The following is a 21,962-nucleotide window of genomic DNA, read 5'->3' on the forward strand; positions in this document are numbered from 1 at the left end:
TGTAGTTGTGTTAATTGAAAATAATCGATTCATGCAGTGACAAAGTATAAACAAATGTAAGAAAAAATTATTTGGCATCCTAACGAGGAATTGCCCGATATCGTTACACATTAGTCTAGGGCATGCGATATAAAATTTTGGAGCACCCCGCGGGCCCCCCTCCCCCTTCCACAATTCACACTGCAGAACTTTTATAGACGACTTAAAAATTTTACATTTTTAATTTTCGCTCACCTGTACCATCAACTTCTTGTTTTTCATAAAATCCGATACAGCTGTCGCATCCTTACTTAGTTCTTTTGAGTTTGGAAAAGATTCTCTGCGAATTCTGCATATCCTCCAGCGGAAGTTGACAAATCGCAAAACAAAACGGAAATGGTTAATAAGTGTATAAGTGGTACTAATTTAACACACTCATATGTACTTTTCATTAAATATATGTGCATATGTAGAAAAAATGTTTAGTCTCAAGCATCATTTTTCAATAAAACAAGTTTAATCTCTTTATACCCACTTAAAATAGAATCACAGCTGAACCAGCGGAATCAGTTGATATACGATCCGTGTATGCTAGGGATGTCGGAAAAACATCGAAAATATCGATGTTTTGCTTCGATGCATCGAAAATTTTCCTCTCGATGTATAAATAGTCGATATATCGATGCATCGAGGTTTTTGAAAACTGGCATCTCTAGTACATTGAGCTGTCGTTCAAATTTTTCAATTGTACAAAAAAGAGGAGTGAATTTGTACAAGACATTGAAATGGGTCAAACAAGTTCCGCTAGACACATAATGAGCTCAGTTGCAGTAATTTATTTAAAATTTTGTACAATTTTGCTAATCAATCGAATCAAAGAAAATCATCGATGTAATTTTGCCACTAACATCTCTAGTGTATGCAAAGTGAAATTATACCATGTTCTGACTGACAACGAAAACACCTTGAAAATGAGTTTTGGAATTGTGGGCTGAAGGCTGTTCACACCGACTGTTGGTGTTTTCGTTGACATTTCCTTCATCCTTTGTTTACAGTTTTGCTACACAAAAACAAAACCAAAATACTTTTCCTTCAATTTCTCTTCATTTAAATGCTCAAATAATAAGTCAATTTCAAGCTTTTCTTTTAGAGCAAATTGGTGCATAACATTTAGATATGTGCTTTTGTATATTTCACATCATGCTTTCGATAAACATCGACTTCACATCATTGCGGCAGTTCTGGCCATTTCACACAATTAACAAGAAACTTATACCTTATTCTTTTGCATAAACATGCGATGAAAGTAAAAATTACATAAACGGATGATCAGACTTGACATTATTTAATAAAAATGTCATTTTTCCAAAATATCGTAAAGAAACAAAAGAAAAGTGCACTCTGCTAATTCATGTATCTAATTACTTGTTTAAGTGGATTCTAATGAATTTGAAAGTGTTTTTGGTTATTTAAATGTGTGAGCTGAATGCGTTTACATTCAAAATAAGCAAAAATTTACAACCAAAATTTGAAGGTTATGTTGAAGTTGACAGAAGTTGCCATTTTTTACTAGAAAGCGATCCCGCACTTTTCAATGATCCTCTCTCGCTCTGAGTGAATTTTTATTTTTTGACAGTTTTACTAGTCCGAGTCCGAGGAATACGGGATTGCACCTATTATTGCATCATGAACTATGTCCCCTTTTTCTTTTTTTTTCTAGCTAAACGGGCCCTATTTTTCACTTATACCCAAACAATTTAGGTTGTCAAATGAACTCGCACAGTTTTAGCAGTTGTTTCCCTAAATTGGTAGCAGTGCTGGAAATTTCCAGTGGAATATTAGTTGAGGTACTAAAAGTTAGGTCAACTCGCACACAGCCTTAAGTTGCAACTTTATCATGATGCAATAATGCAAGGTAGTATCAGTTGTGACAGCTCGATTTGACACTGCCTTAGCTGAGTAGAATGAGAAGAAAAACGGCAAGAAATGAATCCACATATGGGGGAAAAATATAAAATTTCACATTTTCTTCTAAACAAAATTTGTTTTTCTATACTATATTCGTTATGAAATGAAATTAAATAAGATAAANCAAGAAATGAATCCACATATGGGGGAAAAATATAAAATTTCACATTTTCTTCTAAACAAAATTTGTTTTTCTATACTATATTCGTTATGAAATGAAATTAAATAAGATAAAATACCTTTTTAAGAAAACAAAGTGCGTATACTGAGAAAAAATTAAAAACATTCCACTATATTAATGGGCAAAGAATAGTTCAAGAAGTAACACTGTTTCACGTAAGGCCGTCAATATGGCGGAATTAGAGCGAGAAGTTGCCAACTGATAACACCTTGTATTATTACATCATGCAACTTTATTAGTTTCGACTTAGTGGAAATTCTTTTTTTTTATATTGCCTGATTATAAAAAGGCAATAATAGGACCATCGAAAAAGAAACTAAAGTTAAAAATAGCAACGTCTTGATTATAAAAAGACAATAAGATGACCATCGAAAAAGAAAATGGACCTAAGAATGGCGGCGTCTTGCGCTTAGAGTCCGACCGATTAATCGGCATCGGCTAGTATCGACACAAAATTGAGCATCGGCATCGGCCTTTTTCGCGGATTCTTTGGAATTTCTTTTAAAATGCTTAGGTGAAGCGACAGCCCACATTAAAAAACATTTGCAGACAGCTCACAAAAATGATTTTTTTTTTTTGTTGAAGGTTTTTCACATTTTTTCCATACAAAAGTATGTGCGACCATTTTCTTTTATATGGAGAACACTGCCGGCAAAAAAATTGCCAAAAATTACCGGGATTTTATAGCATCTTGAAACTTGCACTTCATTATACTAGAATGAAATGGTCTGCAAAACTGCATACAAAAATTCTGATTAAAATTGAAATTTTGGTGAAAATAAGCAGAATTTAAACAAACCGACTGACGTTTTTACAGGAAATAGTGCTTTTTGCGTTCTCGTACACTTCTGATTCAGTTCTCATTTTACTCTCACTTGGGAGAGTAACATTGTAGTTTGACAGTTCCACAGGTTTTGCCCAAAGGATACTGGAACAAACTAAAAGCTGTCATTGCTGTCATTTCCAATCAAGGCTGCCATATGAGAGTATTTCTTTAACAATGTCTTATTTTATGGTTAGACCACACTGTAACTGGGAAACTGTTTCAATTTATATTTTTTAGCACTTTGTGAAAAATCAAGATCTGGAAGTAAATAAATACTTAAATCATATGTCATTATATGTTGGTATTGTACATACTAAGTTAAAATGTAAATCATCACTGAGTTGTCTCCAAAAAAAAATTGATTGTGCTCTCGTGTATTCAGCGTTATCTTAAAACTTAGCTTTTGCTGTAATTTAGATTTTATTACTTGTTTATAAAACCACATAGAAATCCTTTTTATTTATTTAAAAAAAGTACATATTTATAAATTAGTTTTGTACACATGTTTCCTTCTTTGTTTAAATTATCGTCCTTTTTAGTAATTTGCGTACATCTGGCAATAATCCATCTTCATCTCGTGGTTGTTCTTTTTTGACAATTACGAACCTTCTTCAGGCAGCTGTATGCCTTGTCGATTTGCTTATATATTTTTTCAAAATTATTGTTGATCTCGGCACAAAATGCTGGAGTTTGTGGAAATTAATTGTAATTTGGCCTTTAGCCGCAGGAATGTCGAACGTGTTGGCTTGGCATTCCTTAATTCGAATAGATATAATGCCACTACAGAAGAGGCGGCGGAAAGCAATGATGATGCGGTGGACAAGTTACCTGAAGAATTCGCGGTCGATGTAGACTACCTGAAATCACTTGATCCCAAAGAATGGAAAGATCATGATCATTATGCAATACTTGGTTTAGGAAAATTAAGGTAACAAACACTCAGTTACAATAATTGATAAAATAGTTACAATAATTGATAAAATCTTAAAACGTGCGCGTATCGTTTACAGATTTAATGCCACCGATGACGATATACGGCGTGCTTACAGGCGCATGGTGTTAATGCATCACCCTGATAAGCGAAAAGCCAAAGGCGAGGATGTAAACACCGATGAGGATTATTTCACTTGCATTACGAAAGCCTATGAAATACTTGGTATGTTCAAAGAATGTTTATTTATTTTACTTAGTACAAAAATAATGGTTTTCTCAATAGGCACACCGAAGATGAGACGTGCTTATGACTCTGTTGATCCTGAATTTGATGACTCCTTTCCATCCCAGGCTGAGATCGATAACAGCTTTTATAAATGCTTTAATAAATGTTTCGACTTGAACGCGCGCTGGAGTGAAAGGAAAAACGTGCCAAAATTCGGCGATGAAAATTCAAAGCGTGAACACGTGGAAGAGTTCTACAGCTTTTGGTATGAGTTCAAATCTTGGCGTGAATTTAGTTATCTGGATGAAGAGGATAAAGAAAAGGGTCAAGATCGCGATGAAAGGCGTTGGATTGAGAAGGAAAATAAGGCACTTCGTATTAAGCGAAAAAAAGAAGAAATGATGCGTATCCGTGCTTTAGTCGATTTAGCATACAATAATGACAAACGTATACAGAAGTTCAAAAATGAGGAAAAAGAAAAAAAATTAGCGGCAAAACGTGCGAAAATGGATGCTGCTCAGGCACAGAAAGCAGAACAGGAACGAGCTCTGCGGGAGGCACAGTTGGCAAAGGAGCGTGCCGAGAAAGCTGAACAAAAACGAATTGAACAAATACGAATTGAAAAAGAACAAATGAAGAAAGTGTTAAAAAAAGAAAGAAAAATTTTGCGCGATAAGCTAAAGGAGTCCAAGTACTATGGCAATAGTGATAAAGAAACACTCAAGAATATGGAAGGCGTGGAAAAAATTTGCGAAGTATTCAATTTAAGTGAACTGCAAGAGCTTAATAAAGATATTGAAAAGAAGGGACAAAATGCATTTTTTGCCGCATTGAAAACTGTAGAAAAGAAAATAGCGGCCGAATTGGAGGAACTCAATCTAACGCAACAAAAAAAAACCACTAAGAATGATAAAGACGTAAAGAAGAGTGATGTGTGGAATAATGAAAATATGCAATTGCTCATCAAGTCTGTAAATTTATTCCCAGCTGGCACATTCCAGCGTTGGGATGTTATTGCCGCTTTCATTAATCAGCATTCAACCGCTGGGGTAACAGTGAGTGCGCGCGATGTGCTCAATAAAGCAAAGGCAATGCAAAATAGTGATTTCTCAAAAAGTTCACTTAAAGTGCAGGCTAACGACACGGCTTTTGAAAATTTCAACAAATCGAAGAAGGAAGTGCAAACCACCAATGATATTACAGTCAATCAACCAGTTACGAATAATGAAAACCATGCTGATGGCGATGCAAGTACAAATGGTAATAAGGAACAACAGCAGTGTGATAACGATACAAAGGCTGCCGCGAAAGCGACGAACAAGCCAGCTGCTGCACCAAAGACGTGGACAAAAGAAGAGCAGGCGCTTCTGGAACAAGCTATTAAAACCTATCCAATCTCAACGCCCGATCGCTGGGATAGAATAGCGGAATGCATACCGAACAGGACAAAGAAAGATTGCCTGCGTCGCGTCAAGGAGCTTGTAGAGCTGGTGAATTCGAAAAAAGAGGCGCAACAATCGGTAAAATGATTAAATAATACACAACAATGATTATTTATTTGTCCCTTTAATGGATTTTATGTAATATAATTCAAATAAACACACGTTAAATCATATAGAGAGAAATAGAATTGTGATTAATGGCGCATTATGCTTGTACTTTAATGGTGACAATTCAGCACGTAATGAAGTTTTAATGTCGCTTACAATAAAAATAAAACTGCTTACTTACAGCCGATACAATTACTGGTTTCCTTACTTTATCTACGCATGTGTCCAGAAATGCATCAAGCCAAAGCATCAGTCACTTCATTTCTAAACTACAATTGATGCAATTGTCCAATATGCGTAATCAGTTAAATGACGAATTGGTACATCAGGCATTTCTATCAATTATAGTTTAGAAATAAAAGAGACTGATGATTTGGCTTGATGCATTCCTCAGCACATCCTACTTGCTTATCTGAAACTCATTTTTCACGATACACTTTTGCGCCACAAATTTATCAAAGGCGAATTTAATAAAAGGAATGCGTATACCTATCTAGCATTTTTCCTATAAAAAAGTTCATTTCAATAGACTTTCAAAACAATAAGAAATTATCGAAAATCATTTTGAACCATTGCTATCTAGCGGCAATGCACAAACAGAGCTCCATCTTTTGTTTAAACAATTTATATCTGCTGCGCATTTAAACGTCCACCACTAAGCTTTAAATCAAAAGCCTCTGGATTGGCTAAAGGATCCAACTCTGCGAATAGATCCATCCAATTAGTCGATTTCGTTGTTTTAGTAAACTCAGTGGTTGCATTCTCTGCTGTATTCAAACTTTGAGCTGTTGGAACTATTGTGGATTCGCTAGTTTTGGATTTGTTGGTGTTGTTACTGCTCCCTAAAACCTGCCCAAGGGGCCACAGCCCAGACCAAATGCTTTGATTTGGTTGGGCAGGTGGCTCGGATGATATTATGAGCTCGTCATCGACATTTGATGTTAGTTCAATTAAAGTGTTATCGTTCGCAAGAGCGGTCTCGAGTATGTCAATTTTAGCATCTTGCACATGCATCTTTTTATCCTTTTCATCGCTATATTCACTCTTCAGTTAGAAAAGAAAACGAATTACTTTACTGATTTTTTTTGGTTTGAAAATGCTATATAACTATTTCATTTCATAAAATCTACCTACCTCAAAAAAAAGCGACTGATCTTTATCCAACGCCACAATTTCATCTATCTTCTCTTCATCGACTTCACCCTCATTTTGCGTCAGCTCCTTTAACACACAAAAGTCATATCTAGGTTTTTGCTGCAAAGTCTTGGAGATTGTTTCAAATGTGCTTGCTGTTTTTTGTGCAAACTCCTTCAATTCGCTCATATAAGAAACCAATGCGTGTGAATACATATTACATCTAGCCGCGGCCAATAAGTCGATCTGGGTAAAAGAAAATATATAAATTTAACGAATTTCCTCATCAATTTCTGCAAAAGCAATAACCAACTTTCTGTATGGAGTCCATTGAGATGCTATCGAAGTTTTGCTTAGCTGCTCGTACATGCGTTTGTGCCGTGCGAAACTTATCCAAACCTTTTCCCGTATCTGGATCCAATTCCGTGCTGGCAGATTTCATCCACGAAAGCGCGGCACGATATTCAGTACGTTCTTTTTCCATTGCCTGTAAGGTCGCCTGCAACCGGATCACATAATTTTTTTCGGTTCGTACTCAAGTGCAATCCAATGGTTTTCTTTAATTTCTAACAAATGTACTTACCTGTGTATCACGTACGGCTCTACTACGAAACACTTCCACCTCATGATGTAAACGTAACAATGGCACACGCACACACATACGCTGTTGTCCACTGTACGAGACAGCCTTGCCCGTATTTGTGATGCTCTGGCCGGTGGTCTTGCTGCGTTTGCCTACTTCTTTGAGAAAACGTCCGAACACACATTCTTCCTGTGACAAAATGCACAATCTTTCCTGCAGCTGGTCAATGATTTTTCCCAATTCAAAGCTGGTGCTAGCTATGGACTTGAACACCTCGATCTTTGCATCGAGATCTGCATCCGAAGATATAATGTATTCATCTTCTTTACTGCCAAGTTTACGTTGCACCGTTTTTTTCGTTATCCAAAATTGATGATGCAGCATAGTTGTTGATTTTTTTTTGCACAAAAAATCACCTTTGTCGTCGTCTATGTGAAATTTTGCTATCTGCGCTGCTGTCATTGAATGAAATTATTTCCACGGCGCCTGCGCCCAAATAAATTAAAGCCAAAAAATATCTAACGTGATACCATATTTTAAGCATTCCACCGATATCATATTAAGATTTTAAATTCTTTCGCTTTTTTTTAATTATGGTTTAAATCGTCCTATGCGCAATTATTTACTTGGCGGAAATGAGTGTAGGAAACTGCTGTTGTGATGCTAAATGAATTCATCTCAAAAGTATGCAATGAATAAAAAGTTCTGCTAACAAGCATTAGAGCTGCCGGATGCAATTACTTTCCAATTGCCCTTAAAAGAAAAATATAAATAAATTCAAGTTAAAAGGAAGTAAAATAGAACATAAAAATTAAGAGCAGATAAAAAATTACGGTATCTAGTTCAAGTAGGCTAAAGTTATTAATATTATGGATGTGTCGAAAAATTTTAAAGCACAATATTTATATTGATCTTAACAATATCAAATTTAAATCAGTCTGAATAACTAAATTGAAAAAATACACCTTTACTTTTGTAGCCCACAATAGTTGCGTTCTCTAACTCGCAAGAAGTAAAACTTACAGGAATTTACCAAAAGAGTTCATACTCGAGTTCTATGGCTCTGTTTTGCTTTTTGACAGTTTTAAGGTTTTGTACAGAAAAGTTGAGGATCCTCACTAATGCTGCGTTCCAAATGCTTCACGATTTGACAGGTTTATTACAGGAAGTCATTCCAGGTGACCACCTTCCATAATGGTTTATTAATGAGATTACAGCTTTTCCTGCAAGTCGTGAAGCATCTGGAACGCAACTGAAATGTCGATGGTCCTCGCAATAACGGCACAATTCCAAGTCCAAAAAATTAAAAACCCTACACTAATAGTAAGTGGCTTATGTCGCCATTGTATGATTGAATAAGGCTTGATGCCAGGAGATTCCGGTGAGGGAATCTCGTTTTTGGCATAAATGTCAATTACGAGGTTTTGCAGAACCACGATACGCGGTTTTGTATCTTAAACGACGATATGTATACAAGGTATGTATATACATATCGTCGTTTAAAGTATAAAACCGCGTATCGTCATTCTGCAAAACCGCGTAACTGACATTTGCTGCCAAAAATTGGATTTGACCTCTCAATCCCTTGGCTCAATCCTTATCCATTCGTCCTGAAATATACTAGCAATAAATTTCTTTACAAAAAAAGATAACTATTTGGAAATATGAGTGCTTTTACTCTAGAAAATAATTTATGCAACCTCACATACGCGGTTTTGCATTATATTGATACGCAGGTTCTGCATTTTGTTGATACGCGGTTTTGTACTTTAAACGACGATATGTACATATGTAATTGTATGTCACAATTATCAAATTAGTAACCTATGGAAGTTTTGTTGTAGCAATGTTATTAACTTTTGCTAAAGCGACGGAGCTGTTAAACAGCAATATCGCAGAACCACAAAACTGTTTCTTCTGGCCAGAGGCAAGACAAATTTAAATATGCACCCAACAAACATTTAGGTTTGAGCTCAACTTGAGGTTAAGTTCAGAACTAAGGTATTTCTGAAATCTCCAACGCTGTTTCTCAAGTATGTGGAGGATCATAGCGTTCTCATCAAAAAGGGTATTTTTCTTTGTATGGTCAGGTAAAGGTCGGTTTCTCAAGTTGAGAAAATGTTAGTTCTCAACTTGAACTACAATGTAATTATCCAATTGGTCTCAAATCATATCATTGAAATACTGAAATTGAAATAGTAAAATACCTTATACCTCTTTGATTGAAACGACATACATAGATGAATTTTAATATTAATTTTTCATTTTATTACTCCTTATGTATTGTCCGACAGTAATTTTGCCTCTTGATTCACTTCGCCTCTTATTTTCTTTCAAGATTATTTGAGGATATTTTGAAGATTATTTACTTTTTGTTAATAATTTTCCTCTTTATATAGCTTTCGCTTTTCACTTGATAATTAAAAATTCGTTTCTCTATCACTTTTTACGTACCTGCGCGTGGTCAGAGATGAGTTGGAGAATAATGTTGGATATCAACTTGAGAACTATGAATTTCTCCAAGGTTGGAGAAATATTTTTTTGGTGTTTATTGGGCATGTCCTAGTTTTTGAGACTGCTTAAACCGAACTCAAGCGCCATCACATTATCATAGCAATGGCACCCGCCCCGTAAAAATCTTCAGAAATTCAATTAAAGTATCTAATATGGCTCAAATATGTACATACATACATATGTATATAACCAGCAATTTCAGATACTCGAAATACAAGTGAACATACATACATATACATACATATACATACATATATCGCACACCCAGGCCTAAAAAGCGATCAACTCAAAAGAAATTAGGACGATTTTTTTGTATCATTCAATTTATTGGACTTACCCCAAATTAATGCAAACATTTTTTTCTTCTAACAGAAGTATTGGCACGGTGAATTTTTCGCAATATATGCAAAGTTTTTCATTCGAATTTATTTTCGATAATTCTTTATCAAAATGTTTTTTTTTTTTTTATACTGTGCCAATACTTCTGTTCGGCAATGTACACTAACGACGAATCTATTGTTCTACCTAAAATCTAACTGTTTTTGTATTAACTGCATTGAATCTGTGCGATCCACATGCAGTTATATTTCCGAATCTAATTTTTGAGTTAACTCACTTTAGTTCAGGGTGTGCGATATGCATGTATATATGTACATACATACATATGTGTATTCGCACTGTCATCCCGGGCCAATATTTTGGTAATTGCGTAGCGTATTGCGTTGTTGTTGTTGTTGTTGTAGGGTCTTCTTATTCTTTGACTACGACCTCCTCAGCCTTTCCCCTTGATACCGACAAAAATATTTAGGGACGTTATTATTTGGTACACTAATTAAAAAATCTAATAAATTTTTTAAATATATTTGCAACGAAACAAACTATAAATATTGAGACTAAAAATATTGAAGACTAAATTAATTGGAAACTTATCATTTTAGTTTTTTTTGTTGTATTTAATTTAATATTTTTTTATTTTTCACTTATTTTGCCTGTCCCTATTGGCTATATAAATTCAACAGACCACTTAAGCATTTTATAAGTATGTAGAATATCAATAATAAATCAGAGGAGTACTCATACAATAATTTACATAGTCACCATAGTCATTTGTTGCTTTTTATTAAAAAAGGATAATACATCTAGATAAAAAAAAACTCTATATACATTACATATTAACGCATCATGATAGATTTCGATTAACAATATGGTGTAACAAACTACTGATAACAAATTCACTAATCAAGTTTACATAAATATGTTTGTTTTACTCTGTTTTAAGAACATTAATAGGCCTAACAAAATATTCTAGTATATTGTAGTTCCAGTACTCGTTTGGTCTCTATGATGGATGTGCGGATGTGCTGGCAGACATTTCGACATTATGCGCAATTTAATTACCACATATTTATTATACTTGTATCTAAGGGTATGCAATTATATTAGTATATTATGTTATGTGTGTATGTATGGATGTATGTATGTCGTTTGTATGCTCTAATATGGATTACTTTCAGCTTGTACAATGTGCATCAATTTAATGAGATTTTTTTGTTTTTGCTTTTGTTATTCTTATTATTTCTTTTCCAAACGTTGTGAGTTGTTCGCTTTGTTTTCTCTTCAATGCAATGTGTATGTATGTTAAATTATTTAACGCAATGNGTTTTTGCTTTTGTTATTCTTATTATTTCATTTCCAAACGTTGTGAGTTTTCTCTTCAATGCAATGTGTATGTATGTTAAATTATTTAACGCAATGTACAATCGTAGTCCCCAAAGCGGATATTGTGTTTATCGAAATGACTTAAATGCATTGCATTTTTCTCCGTTGCTTGCGCAGAATTTAGAAATGAACGCTGATTCATGTTCATATTTAAATTCATGTTCATGTTCATATTCATGTAAGGATTGAATTGCACATACGGCGATGGACTTTGGTTTGGTTGACTGTTATTCGAATATGAGATTTGCGAAAGGTTGCTCATATAGTTACGATTGTTGTTAAGTGACCACTGATTGGTCGCATGAGTAGCAGCAGCGGCAGCGGCTGCTGCGGCAGCAGCACTCTTTTGCGACTGCCAAAAGTTATGTTCCAAAAAGCGTTCGGGCTCTTTAAATCCTGCATATCCTCCATTGGCCATATTGTCGCGTGCTGTAGCTGTTACGGCTGCTGCTGCGGCCGCTGCGGCTGCCGTTGTCTGTTGCTGCTGCTGCTGCTGCTGTAGGGTTTGTTGTTGTTGGTAGTTGTTACTACCACCGATTGCTGGGCTACTGCCAATTCCACTGCTACTGCTGCTGCTACTATCTATGGGGTTATGGGTTGTGTTTGTGGACATGCATGTTCTGATATTATTCCTGATGTTGTTATTGTTGCCGTTGCCTCCGGCCGATTTCGCACTGCAGCTGGTAGTAGTGGTGTTGTGATTGTTATGATTGTGATTGGCGTTGGAGTTTTGTGCTTTTGTGGCGGCAGCATAATGCACATTATTAGAGGTATTGAAGAACTCAGAAAGTTCACTTTCATAGTTGTTGGGTCCCTTGAGACCCCTTGAATGTCATTCACCCGTTGCTGTTACCGTAGTCCATTGCCATGGACTGCTGTAACCCGTTTTTGCATTGCTGGAATTGTAAACAAAATTTATTAAATTATCTAGAAATATTAAATTATATGTGGTCTGTATAATAAATTAGATATTTTAAAAAATACTAATAGTATAAAAGTTGTAATATCGGAAACATACATATTTTTTCGAGATATTTGCAAATAACTGTTATTCAGATTAAAAAAGAGTGGTTCCATTTAATCACGTATATCTTACGAACCAATTGAAAAATCGTAATAGCAAATAAAATTCTCCAAAAACCATATATACATACGGTGACCATATTTATGTAGGATGGCTCTTCAGAATTATAGTCATTTTTAATGTTTAAGTATAATAATAAACTTTATTCACATTAACCGTTTACATTTTTACTTATGAATTGCAACTTAATAGGGTTGAAGCCCGCCTAAGTGGTCCGACGCGTTCGATCGTAAGTACGCGAATGCTTGTTTGTCTTGTCCGTCTTCTAACGCGATGTCCCTTTCGTCAAATCATTAGACCAGTTCTATTCCTTTATTCGTTATGTAGGGCTGCATTTCTATGTTACTAACTCTTAATGGCCAATTAGTCCTAGGATCGTAAGTACTGTCCGTAAACTAATCCCACATTCGGCCATCCTGCGTTTCATTCGGCCTCGAATGAAAAACACTNTTAAAAGCTTCTTAAATGATTCTAGATGTATTCACCCTAAAATAGGATCCTTATAGTAACATAACAAATTTGTAGGATATTTTTCTCGAGATTTTTAACCCGCAAAATTTGTTACATTTTAGTATAATAAAATGCAAGTGCAATCAGTGGTTAGCAGTGCCCACTACCATTCCGCAGGCCCTGGGGTCAAGCCCAGTTTCCACCAACAACAAAAAAAAAAAAAAAAAAAAAATAAACAGAAATTTTTTTTTATAGCGGTCGCCCCTCGGCCGGCAATGACAGTTTCTCAAAAAAATACCATCGCCGTACAGAGTCGGCGTAAAACTATAGGTCCCTCCGCTTTGTGTGACAACATCAAGGCGCACACCACAAATCGGCGAAGAAGCTCGGCCAAACGTAACATATTGTGTAAGCGCCAAACAATTATTATTAAATTGCAAGTTTAAAGTGGCTAGGACTAACCGTTAATTTTTGACATTTTTTTTAGCGAAAGTTTTACGCTTTTTTTTCATAAAAAGTATGACAGAACATTTTTTATAGGGAAGCAAATGAGCAGCACGTTGAACTCCTACCTGAGTAGGTTGAATGAGGATGTGCCGAATGAGTGTCCGGCATGCGGAGAGACCCCACATGACTCGAAACATCTCTTCGCATGCCCGGAAAATCCGACAACCCTAACGGCCATGTCCCTGTGGACAAACCCCACAGAAGCTGCACGCTTCCTAGGGTTGCCGTTAGTGGAACTTGACGACAACGACTGAGATACCAACCGTCCTGGGCGGGGTTGTTGTAGCCGCTACAACAACAACAACAGCAGCACGTTGCACTTTATTATAGTAAATTTTAATGAGCTACAAAACTGCAAATCAAATTTTTTCTTAAGATTCTGATTTTGAAGAAACTTTGCAGAATTAATTTTCATAGTTTTTGCAAAAACCGGAAATTTGGATTTCTATGGTTCTTGTTGGGAAAAGAAGAAAATAGCCAAACCTGGCTAAGATGTTGAGTCCTAATTTATATTTTGGCCACTGTATGTGTTCCTCAATTCGAAGCACAGTAATTCAGATTAGAAAATAACTGTTTATGGAGAAAATTACGATCATATACCAACGTCACTTAAGGTGTTCTTACACGATATGTATTTGCATCTGTACTTGCCACTTTTTACATATGTGCCAACATATCGTGTAAAGGCAAATTAGATTTGTTTCTGTGCACAGCAGATGCACGTACATAGGAAATAGAAATGTTTCTATTTTTATCTGACACACAGATAGAATCATCTGAGTTTGGTTTATTTCGTTTTCAAAGAACATATTTTTAAATAGTTAAATAGAGACTGGGAATTTCACAGCCATATGCAATTACATATGTATTAAAAGTCACATTTACAGATGCAAATACATATCGTGTAAGAACACCTTTAAAACTAGTTCATAGGCACGCTGTTTTAAGGAGCTGTCAAGGCGTCGAAATCCCGAACACCGAATACGGGACAAATACAGGACATTAAAAGAAATACAGAACATTTGGCGTTCCATATAAAATAAATAAATTACCAGGACAATTGGTCAAAAAACAGGACTGTACCGTATAATACAGGATGGATGGTCACCGTATATATACATCACTTTTCGATAGCCTTAATAGTTTCTGAGAATTAATTAATCATTCCAGATTTTTTGTTTTTATGGTAGAAAAATGGAAAAAAATCAAATTTTAGCAGGGAATAAAATTATGGTTTAAATGAATAAAATAAAAAAAAAAACTGTTTAATATACAACGCTTTTATAAATGGACTAAAAAGTAGAAAATAATATTTCTCAGTCCCACAGAATTTGTTTTGATAACTTTTGATTTTGAAATTTTAGCAAAAGTCATTATAAACCATTAATGACATTGAAAACGAAAAACGAGGAGCGCATGCAGTACCAGAGAACCACGATTGAGAGAATACAAAGGTTGCGCCGATCTCGGACCGCTATTCCTCTCTTAAGCTGAAATTAGTCAAGAACGTAAACCTACCGGTACCGGTACCGGTACTCAACACCGCAGAATTTTTCTGTAATTGTAGCCCGTAGCGCAGAAATCTGCGGAATTTAGATTTTTCCGTGTCAGCTGATTTCTCCTTCTTTAGATGGTTGCCACTTCGTCAGTTTTACAGATGGTAAAAAAGATATAAGTTCCTATTCAAAATATGTTTAAAATATTTGAAATTTACTATTGAATAAGGTTTTTGTTGAAAACTAAGTAGTTTATATTTAGCTAAAATCTATTATAGCACGANGTTTCTGTGTAAATGTTTGGCCGTGTGATAAAGCCTGTTCCTTTAGAAAAAAATCAAGCTACAAATGAAGAAAATCGATGGATAAATAAGAAGGAAAGGATTGGTCAAATGAAAATGCGCAAGGATTTTTTGTATGAAATATGAGCAAAAAAGAGTGTTACTCATACGCCACGTACACCTGTGTAGGTGGAGTGTTTGCATTGAAAGCAAGAGTTGTCAGCAATGATTAATTAACTTCTCAGAAGCTAGGGGGGCCATCGTAAAGTGATGTATATACAGTTTATGGAGAAGTTTATCCATAGAAAAAAAGTTATTTCGATTTTCGGAATCTCCAAGCAATTCTGCATAGGGATTGGATTGTGGCATCTATAGAACATTTTTGCTGTAAAGCAGTGTAGTTGTTTTAATCATATTTAATCGTTATTCTACGACTTTTTATTTTAGCTTATATGTAAGGGTAGAGTCCGACCGATTAATCGGCATCGGACTTTCATAAAAAAATAAGAAACATTAAATAAACAAAAGGGAAATAGCCAAAGAATGCTAAAATGTCGTTACTGTAAATATTGTTACGATTATCCTTGAATTAATCGCTAAATTCCAAAATCCTTCGGGTTCTTTTCACTGGATTGTTAACAATATGTTACAAAATAATTGTATCATTAAAAATCTACGGTTACTGTTTATTAACAAATTGTATTCAATACAACACATTTATAGGCAGCATATTTTTACTACATGTGTACAACTAAGAAAATTGATTTCGAATGAACAACAATGGAACAAAGCATTGCAATGATATGTATGCATAGGCGATATACTACTTTTAATACATATTTATGTATGTATGTAAATAAATAAGTGAATCGATTCTTGAAAGATTATTTGTTTTCTAATGTTATTTTTTTGCGTTTTTCTTTTGTTATTATAAAAGTTTTTTTTTTTTGTTATTCTATGGCCTTATAACAATTATATTCAACAATTTTTATTGAGCTTGAGGCCGTTTTTTATGGAAAAGCAACAATAATTTGAAAAAATGGTAGAAGTGATAGTTATTTCGGAAATCACCACATTTCCTCATCAGACTTCTTTCAGTAGGATTCGAACCGACGATAGATGTTACTATGCCATTAATTGTAGCTTTTAACTTTAAAATTTGTTGTGAAAAGAAAAAATTTGTAGCTTTCGCTTTTCTAGGAAAAGATTGAGTTCCGGTGTAACCTTTTCAATATCTCAATTCTGTCGTCAATGGTGCATGGTGTCAAGTTAGCACTACATACTATTTTTTCTTAAAAAACGAGAGCTACAAATTTTTTCTTTCCACAACAAATTTACAACAAAAAAGCTACATTTAATGCCGTTGTAACATTTTCAATATCGCAATTCTACCGACTATGTGTATGGTGTCAAGTTAGCACTACATATTATTTTTTCTTAAAAAACGAGAGCTACACATTTTTTCTGCCCACAACAAATTTTCAACAAAAAAGCTACAATTAATTCCGTTGTAACATTTTCAATATCTCAATTCTGTCGTCAATGGTGCATGCTGTCAAGTTAGCGCTACATACTAAATTTTGTTCAAAAAGGGGTCAACTCAATTTTTTCCTAGGAAAGCGAAAGCTACAAATTTTTTCTTTTCTCAACAAATTTTAAAGTTAAAAGCTAAAATTAATGGCATAGTAACATATTGGATATCTCAATTCTATCGACTAGGTGTATGGTGTAAAGTTAGCACTACATACCATATTTTTAAAAAAATGAAAGCTACAAACTTTTTCTTTCCACAACAAATTTACAACAAAAACGCTACAATTAATTCCGTAGTTAACTTTTCCAATTTCGAAAAGTGTAGTGCTAACTTGTCGCACGTGGTTGAGGGCTTGATATTTTTGAGTCATCTTGAGTCATCTTTCTCGATTAATCTGATCAATATTTTATAATATATTAATTTCGATCAAAAATAATCTTTAACATTGGATTTTAATTTTGGTTTTGAGAAATTTTAGGTTCGATTTTTTTCTATTTAAAAATATAAATCTATATTTTTTATTAAATTTCTACGCATAAATGATATGTACCACCATCGCTTTGATAATTAGATTGAAAAAATAAACGCTTACCTTCCAAAAAGTGGATGCCACAATGCCTGATTGGGCTCGACATTTAAGTTATCCGACACAACGTGTCTGCTTGCAGATTGGTTTTCCAGCACCGCTGCTGCCGTCGCAGCTGCCAGTGATGGCGATGAAGCTACTGTGGTTTCTGCATAATTCATAGCTCGTTTTCGCTGTTTGACCAACTCGTGCGGAACATTTAAGCTACCATTCGAAGCCTTATTCAGTTTCGCAGTTTTAAAAGGCATAACTTCTACTGGCGCTGGAGCACCAGAGCTCACAGAGGTGATCTCTTTATTAATAATATTATTAATTTGGCTATTAACATTGACAAGTTCATTCGAAGCACTGCGCATATGGTCAGTGGTAAGGTTGACCAAAGGAACTGCCGGCGACGAGGGTATGCTTTCTGGTTCTAAAAGATTCGAAAGAGATTTGCACGTCAAACGTGGCTTACTATCCACTTCATGTTTTTGCACACAGGCGTATTTGTTATAGTTTACACTTTCAGTCATCGCATTATCACAACTTATCGTCACATTGTTGCTGCTGTTATTGTGGCTATGGTTGTTATTTTGCCTGAAAGTTCTTTCGGCAACATCAGCGGCTACGCCGCTTAAATTTGTTGTCGGCGTTGTGGTTGACGCACTTTTAGTTTTCTTCTCGTCCACCGCAAGCATGTGTTCAACATTTGGTGCAACTGCAGGGACAGGACTCTTTACTACGCCGCCTCTTTGAAGCGGTGTTTCTGTGGCCGTAGAGAGCGGGTTGATATTCAAAAAGTTTGCTAACTGATGTTGTAACATTTTCTGAAAAACGGTCGCCTCCATTGAGGGTTGGAATGCGCCGAGTGGCAGTGGAAAATTCTGCATTGCATTATTAACGGATGCCTCTGCACTTAGATGCTTCAATGCTGTCATCTGCTTCAGGTAATTTTTATACATTTCGTCCATGTGTTGAAGCCCGAGATGGTGATTATATATCGGTGGCAGTAAGCCGGCGTACTTATTTTGTACGCCTAAAGGATTCTTTATGGTTTTTAGAAATTCCTGCGATAACTGGCCAAAGTACGGCAACCATAACATTTGATTTAGAACTGCCAACGTGGCTGCATTTATGTCGGAAGCTAAATTGGTTTCCACATGTGAACACTTGGGTGGTGGGGGTTGCGGATTCATAGGTTGTTCCTTAACTTTGACGATTTTCGGCTCGATAAACGGTTTATTAGAGCACGGCATAAGATTGGGTTTCTTCGCTGGTTCAGTTTGCATTTCGTGAACTTTTTCTGTTAAACTACTTTGTTGTTGCTGTTTGTTCTTCTCAATTTCCATCTCGTTTTTCATATCGCCTCTAGCTGTGCCATTGAAATTACCAGTATATTGGGATTCTGTATGATTTCCGGATAGGCAAATGCCTCGGGTAGTCTTAATTCTGGCCTTGTTGTTATTAGCAATGGTATTTCGCGTGCTGGTGAAGCTAATACTGCGCGCAGCCTATCCTTTGGCACAAGTATAGGGTCGGGTACCTTCCATTGTGTATTTCTAATTAGTAGTTGAAGTTGTGTCAGAGGATCTGGATCCTTGTCAATCAAAATTGGAGCTTGAATGGTCGCCTGTGTACTTTCCTCAATGATACTGTTTTTATTTATTTTAACGTTAGTGCGCACACGTTTTTTCATAGGCTCTTCATCGCTATTATCATCTATAACAACTGTTTCGATGAAATTTGTAGATGTGGCATAATCGTTGCAATCATTATTTGTAGTTAAGTCACGTTGGGGCTTGCCAAGATTTATCGGCTCTGACTGCTGTTTTGCCACCGGATTAGATACCGCATTAAATGCATTCAATTTAATAAATTGCTCCAATATTAGATTTTTTATTGCTTCTGACGTCGTTTCAATAGCGGGCAATTCTCCCTGTTGTGGCGACTTTACAACATCTGAACTCGAGGTTACCGCACATTGACTCCTTGACTCGGATGGTGGACAAACTTCCTCGCGTTTCTTATAACTTAAATCTTTGGGCGCCTCGTCGTGTATGACATCATCGGTTAGCTTCTCTTTGAGTGCAAGTGGCGATGATAATGCTGTCACCTCTGTGCTCTCAGTTTTTTTGCCATCATCACTTAAACTTACTTCCTCAACGCTAGACTCCTTTTCGTATGTGTCCATAAAACTATTTGATTGGAAAAGTTCGCCGTTTAGACCTTCGATTTCGCCTGCTTCGTTGAATGACAAACATTTGGGTGATTCTCGCACTGCCTCATCGATTATATGCTGTGGTATTACGTCTGTTATTAAATCCTTCCTTGCAACTTCCTCCACTTGTGTAGTGTTAAATGTTGCAGGAGTGACAGCCTCTTTAAGTGTTTCAGCCTCCTGAATTAAATTGTTTTCACAGCTGCGTTTAACAATCGAATCGATTATGTCAGCATCGCTATTACCGTTATCGCTGCAGTGCTGCATTAAATCTGCATCATCTAGTAGATCCTTAAGATTTTTGGTGTCGGCATCGAGATTATGGGTCGTGAAATGTTCATTCAGTGTTGGCATCTTTTCACCAGCATTATGACAATGATCATCATCCACGCAGTCGGCCAAGTCCACTAAAATATCTTTGGACAAAAAATTCGTATTAAAAGTACTAACATCGCAAGCTCCTTCTGTTGCAACGACAGAGGTCTCTCCATCGTTGTCACTTTCGCAAATAATGGTTGGCAGGAAAAGCCCTGTTTTTGGACAAAGCTGCAAATGCGGTGGAGGATGTTGATATGTTTGAGTTTCGATTTGACTTTCATTTCTCGCTGCTGGGGGCTCTTCCTCTGCTAGAGGTACTGTTTCAATTACTGCTTCAATTGACTGTTCTTTTGTATCACTATTTGAATCTGTAATTCCAGTCGTGTTGGTGGCAGAAGTGTCTTGCTCTGTTATTTCTTGGTCGTTCACACACATTTCATTGAAGTTTTGTATTGTATCCAGATTTGACTGTATCATCTGCTGAATGGGTACTTCGTTTTCCTCAGGTTGGTTAACTACGCAGAGCGCAACACTACACTCTGTATTGAGTTCTGGAGTAACTTCTTGAAGTACTTCTGTTTTTGGAATATTTAATTTAGGCGCTTTGCGTACCCGTTTGCATTCTTTCTTATTTTTAACTTTCTTACTCTTAATTTTCAGCTTTGCATTATTTGATTCTTTATTAACGAAGGTATCAGTAATTGCATTCCTATTATTAGTCGGCACATTTTCTTCTGTTTGCTCTGAGGTAAAGCTTTGCTTTTCAATGACCTCTGGCAGAATTTGCCTGTTTATATTTGCGCAGAAATTTTCATTACATTTCTGCAATAAGTTATTTTCATAAATTTCTCGCTTCACTTTTAATAGTGGTGTTTGGAAAATTTTAACAATCTTCGATGAGCTTGGATCGGTACGTGGTATGGCCCGCCAACCGTTAGAAGTCTTTGTTATACGTATACGGTTCCTTTTGTCATAATCCTCACAACGCACCTCAACAATGCGTGTGTCATCCTGTTTAACCCATAGAAAAATTGGATTAACACGTGCGACTGGATCATCACTTGAGATTTCTTTAATAGGCTCCGGTGGTTTTTCGACCACTACTATAGGTTTACTTTCAATACAATTATTCACCTTTGGTGTATGCTTTTCATCATTTTTGGTTATTGTGGCCGTTGTTGCGACCGCTGGTGTTGTTGTGCAATCATCGGCAAGATAACATTTTGGTTCGTTCTTAATGTCACGCAGTAGTCCTTTGGTTGAACGACTGGGATCCTCTACCATCAAGTGACCGAATTTGGGTTTTTGCGCTGCTTTCTTTCTATTGGCACCTCCACGTACCCGCCGGCAAGGTTGCTCTTCAAATACTAAAAAGATGTCACGAGCCACTCTTCTTCGCTCAGATTTCCTATGGAAAACAAGCTGTTCACCTGGACTTTCCACCTCCGCCTTGATGGCATTTTTGCGTGCTTTTGGTGCCGCAATGGCATCGGAACCATTGGTGTCCCTTGCGTGTGCGTCGTTTACCCTCGGCATTTTTTAGGGTAACAGCAATTTCGCTAACACCAATTAAAGGCGATTTTCATCTTTCGACTACCAACAAATGTTTCCATAAATTCCGACAGTAGATGATGTGGACCAAATCCAGTTGCTGTATTCGTGTTGCCTTTATCGGTATTCCACTGTTTCCATCGCTTTCAACTTCTGCAATATGGATTTTCATTTGTTGCCTAATTTGCTTTATAAGCTATTAACATACTGTAGAATACAGTGCTCATATAAACAACTTCGGATAGTTTAATTATATTTGCAAAGGTCCAATTTTTTACATTTTCGCTTGTTTTTACACTTTCGTTTTAAAATCGATGGAAAATTTTGTATATATCATAGTCA

General features: G+C 36.0%; 4 protein-coding genes and 1 long non-coding RNA gene across 5 annotated transcripts; 1 reads left to right on the forward strand and 4 right to left on the reverse strand.

Annotated features, from left to right (window-relative positions):
* Positions 1-297: 297 nt before the first annotated feature.
* LOC108374710 (uncharacterized) lies at positions 298-731 on the reverse strand. The gene is made up of 2 exons (XR_001849077.1): positions 515-731; positions 298-328 (listed from the first exon to the last, which is right to left on the reverse strand). It is a non-coding gene; the product is annotated as an uncharacterized LOC108374710 (long non-coding RNA).
* Positions 732-3,511: 2,780 nt separating this feature from the next.
* On the forward strand, positions 3,512-5,726 carry LOC108374713 (dnaJ homolog subfamily C member 2). The gene is made up of 3 exons (XM_017630711.1): positions 3,512-3,882; positions 3,965-4,110; positions 4,171-5,726. Exons 1-3 carry the CDS (start codon positions 3,635-3,637, stop codon positions 5,640-5,642), a joined length of 1,866 nt encoding a protein of 621 aa, XP_017486200.1. The 5' UTR covers positions 3,512-3,634; the 3' UTR covers positions 5,643-5,726.
* A 7-nt stretch (positions 5,727-5,733) lies between these two features.
* Positions 5,734-8,042, reverse strand: ICA69 (islet cell autoantigen 1-like protein). Its single transcript, XM_017630712.1, has 4 exons — positions 7,381-8,042; positions 7,111-7,296; positions 6,798-7,043; positions 5,734-6,707 (listed from the first exon to the last, which is right to left on the reverse strand). The coding sequence occupies exons 1-4, from the start codon at positions 7,840-7,842 to the stop codon at positions 6,288-6,290; spliced, it is 1,314 nt and encodes a 437-aa protein (XP_017486201.1). The 5' UTR covers positions 7,843-8,042; the 3' UTR covers positions 5,734-6,287.
* A 2,954-nt stretch (positions 8,043-10,996) lies between these two features.
* On the reverse strand, positions 10,997-12,439 carry LOC108374715 (uncharacterized). The gene is made up of 2 exons (XM_017630713.1): positions 11,629-12,439; positions 10,997-11,531 (listed from the first exon to the last, which is right to left on the reverse strand). The coding sequence occupies exon 1, from the start codon at positions 12,224-12,226 to the stop codon at positions 11,639-11,641; it is 588 nt and encodes a 195-aa protein (XP_017486202.1). The 5' UTR covers positions 12,227-12,439; the 3' UTR covers positions 10,997-11,531; positions 11,629-11,638.
* Positions 12,424-21,962, reverse strand: LOC108374712 (uncharacterized). Its single transcript, XM_017630710.1, is given in 3 exon segments — positions 12,424-12,509; positions 17,558-18,893; positions 18,896-21,962. Coding segments are annotated over 3 exon segments (4,110 nt in total). The 5' UTR covers positions 21,606-21,962; the 3' UTR covers positions 12,424-12,445.

Source organism: Rhagoletis zephyria, unplaced genomic scaffold (genome assembly GCF_001687245.7).
Source record: "Rhagoletis zephyria isolate East Lansing unplaced genomic scaffold, Rhagoletis_zephyria_1.1 Rzeph_scaffold_08036, whole genome shotgun sequence".
NCBI classification, from domain to species: Eukaryota; Metazoa; Arthropoda; class Insecta; order Diptera; family Tephritidae; genus Rhagoletis; species Rhagoletis zephyria.

Bases quoted from the DNA above. Each gene is read 5' to 3' on its own strand.
- LOC108374713 (XM_017630711.1), top strand. From the start codon at position 3,635: ATGCTGGAGTTTGTGGAAATTAATTGTAATTTGGCCTTTAGCCGCAGG. The intron at 3,883-3,964 runs GTAACAAACACT...TATCGTTTACAG, and splicing joins CTTGGTTTAGGAAAATTAAG to ATTTAATGCCACCGATGACG. The intron at 4,111-4,170 runs GTATGTTCAAAG...TTTTCTCAATAG, and splicing joins GAAAGCCTATGAAATACTTG to GCACACCGAAGATGAGACGT.
- ICA69 (XM_017630712.1), bottom strand. From the start codon at position 7,842: ATGACAGCAGCGCAGATAGCAAAATTTCACATAGACGACGACAAAGGT. The intron at 7,044-7,110 runs GTTGGTTATTGC...TCTTTTACCCAG, and splicing joins CAATGGACTCCATACAGAAA to ATCGACTTATTGGCCGCGGC. The intron at 6,708-6,797 runs GTAGGTAGATTT...TTCTAACTGAAG, and splicing joins ATCAGTCGCTTTTTTTTGAG to AGTGAATATAGCGATGAAAA.
- LOC108374715 (XM_017630713.1), bottom strand. From the start codon at position 12,226: ATGTCCACAAACACAACCCATAACCCCATAGATAGTAGCAGCAGCAGT.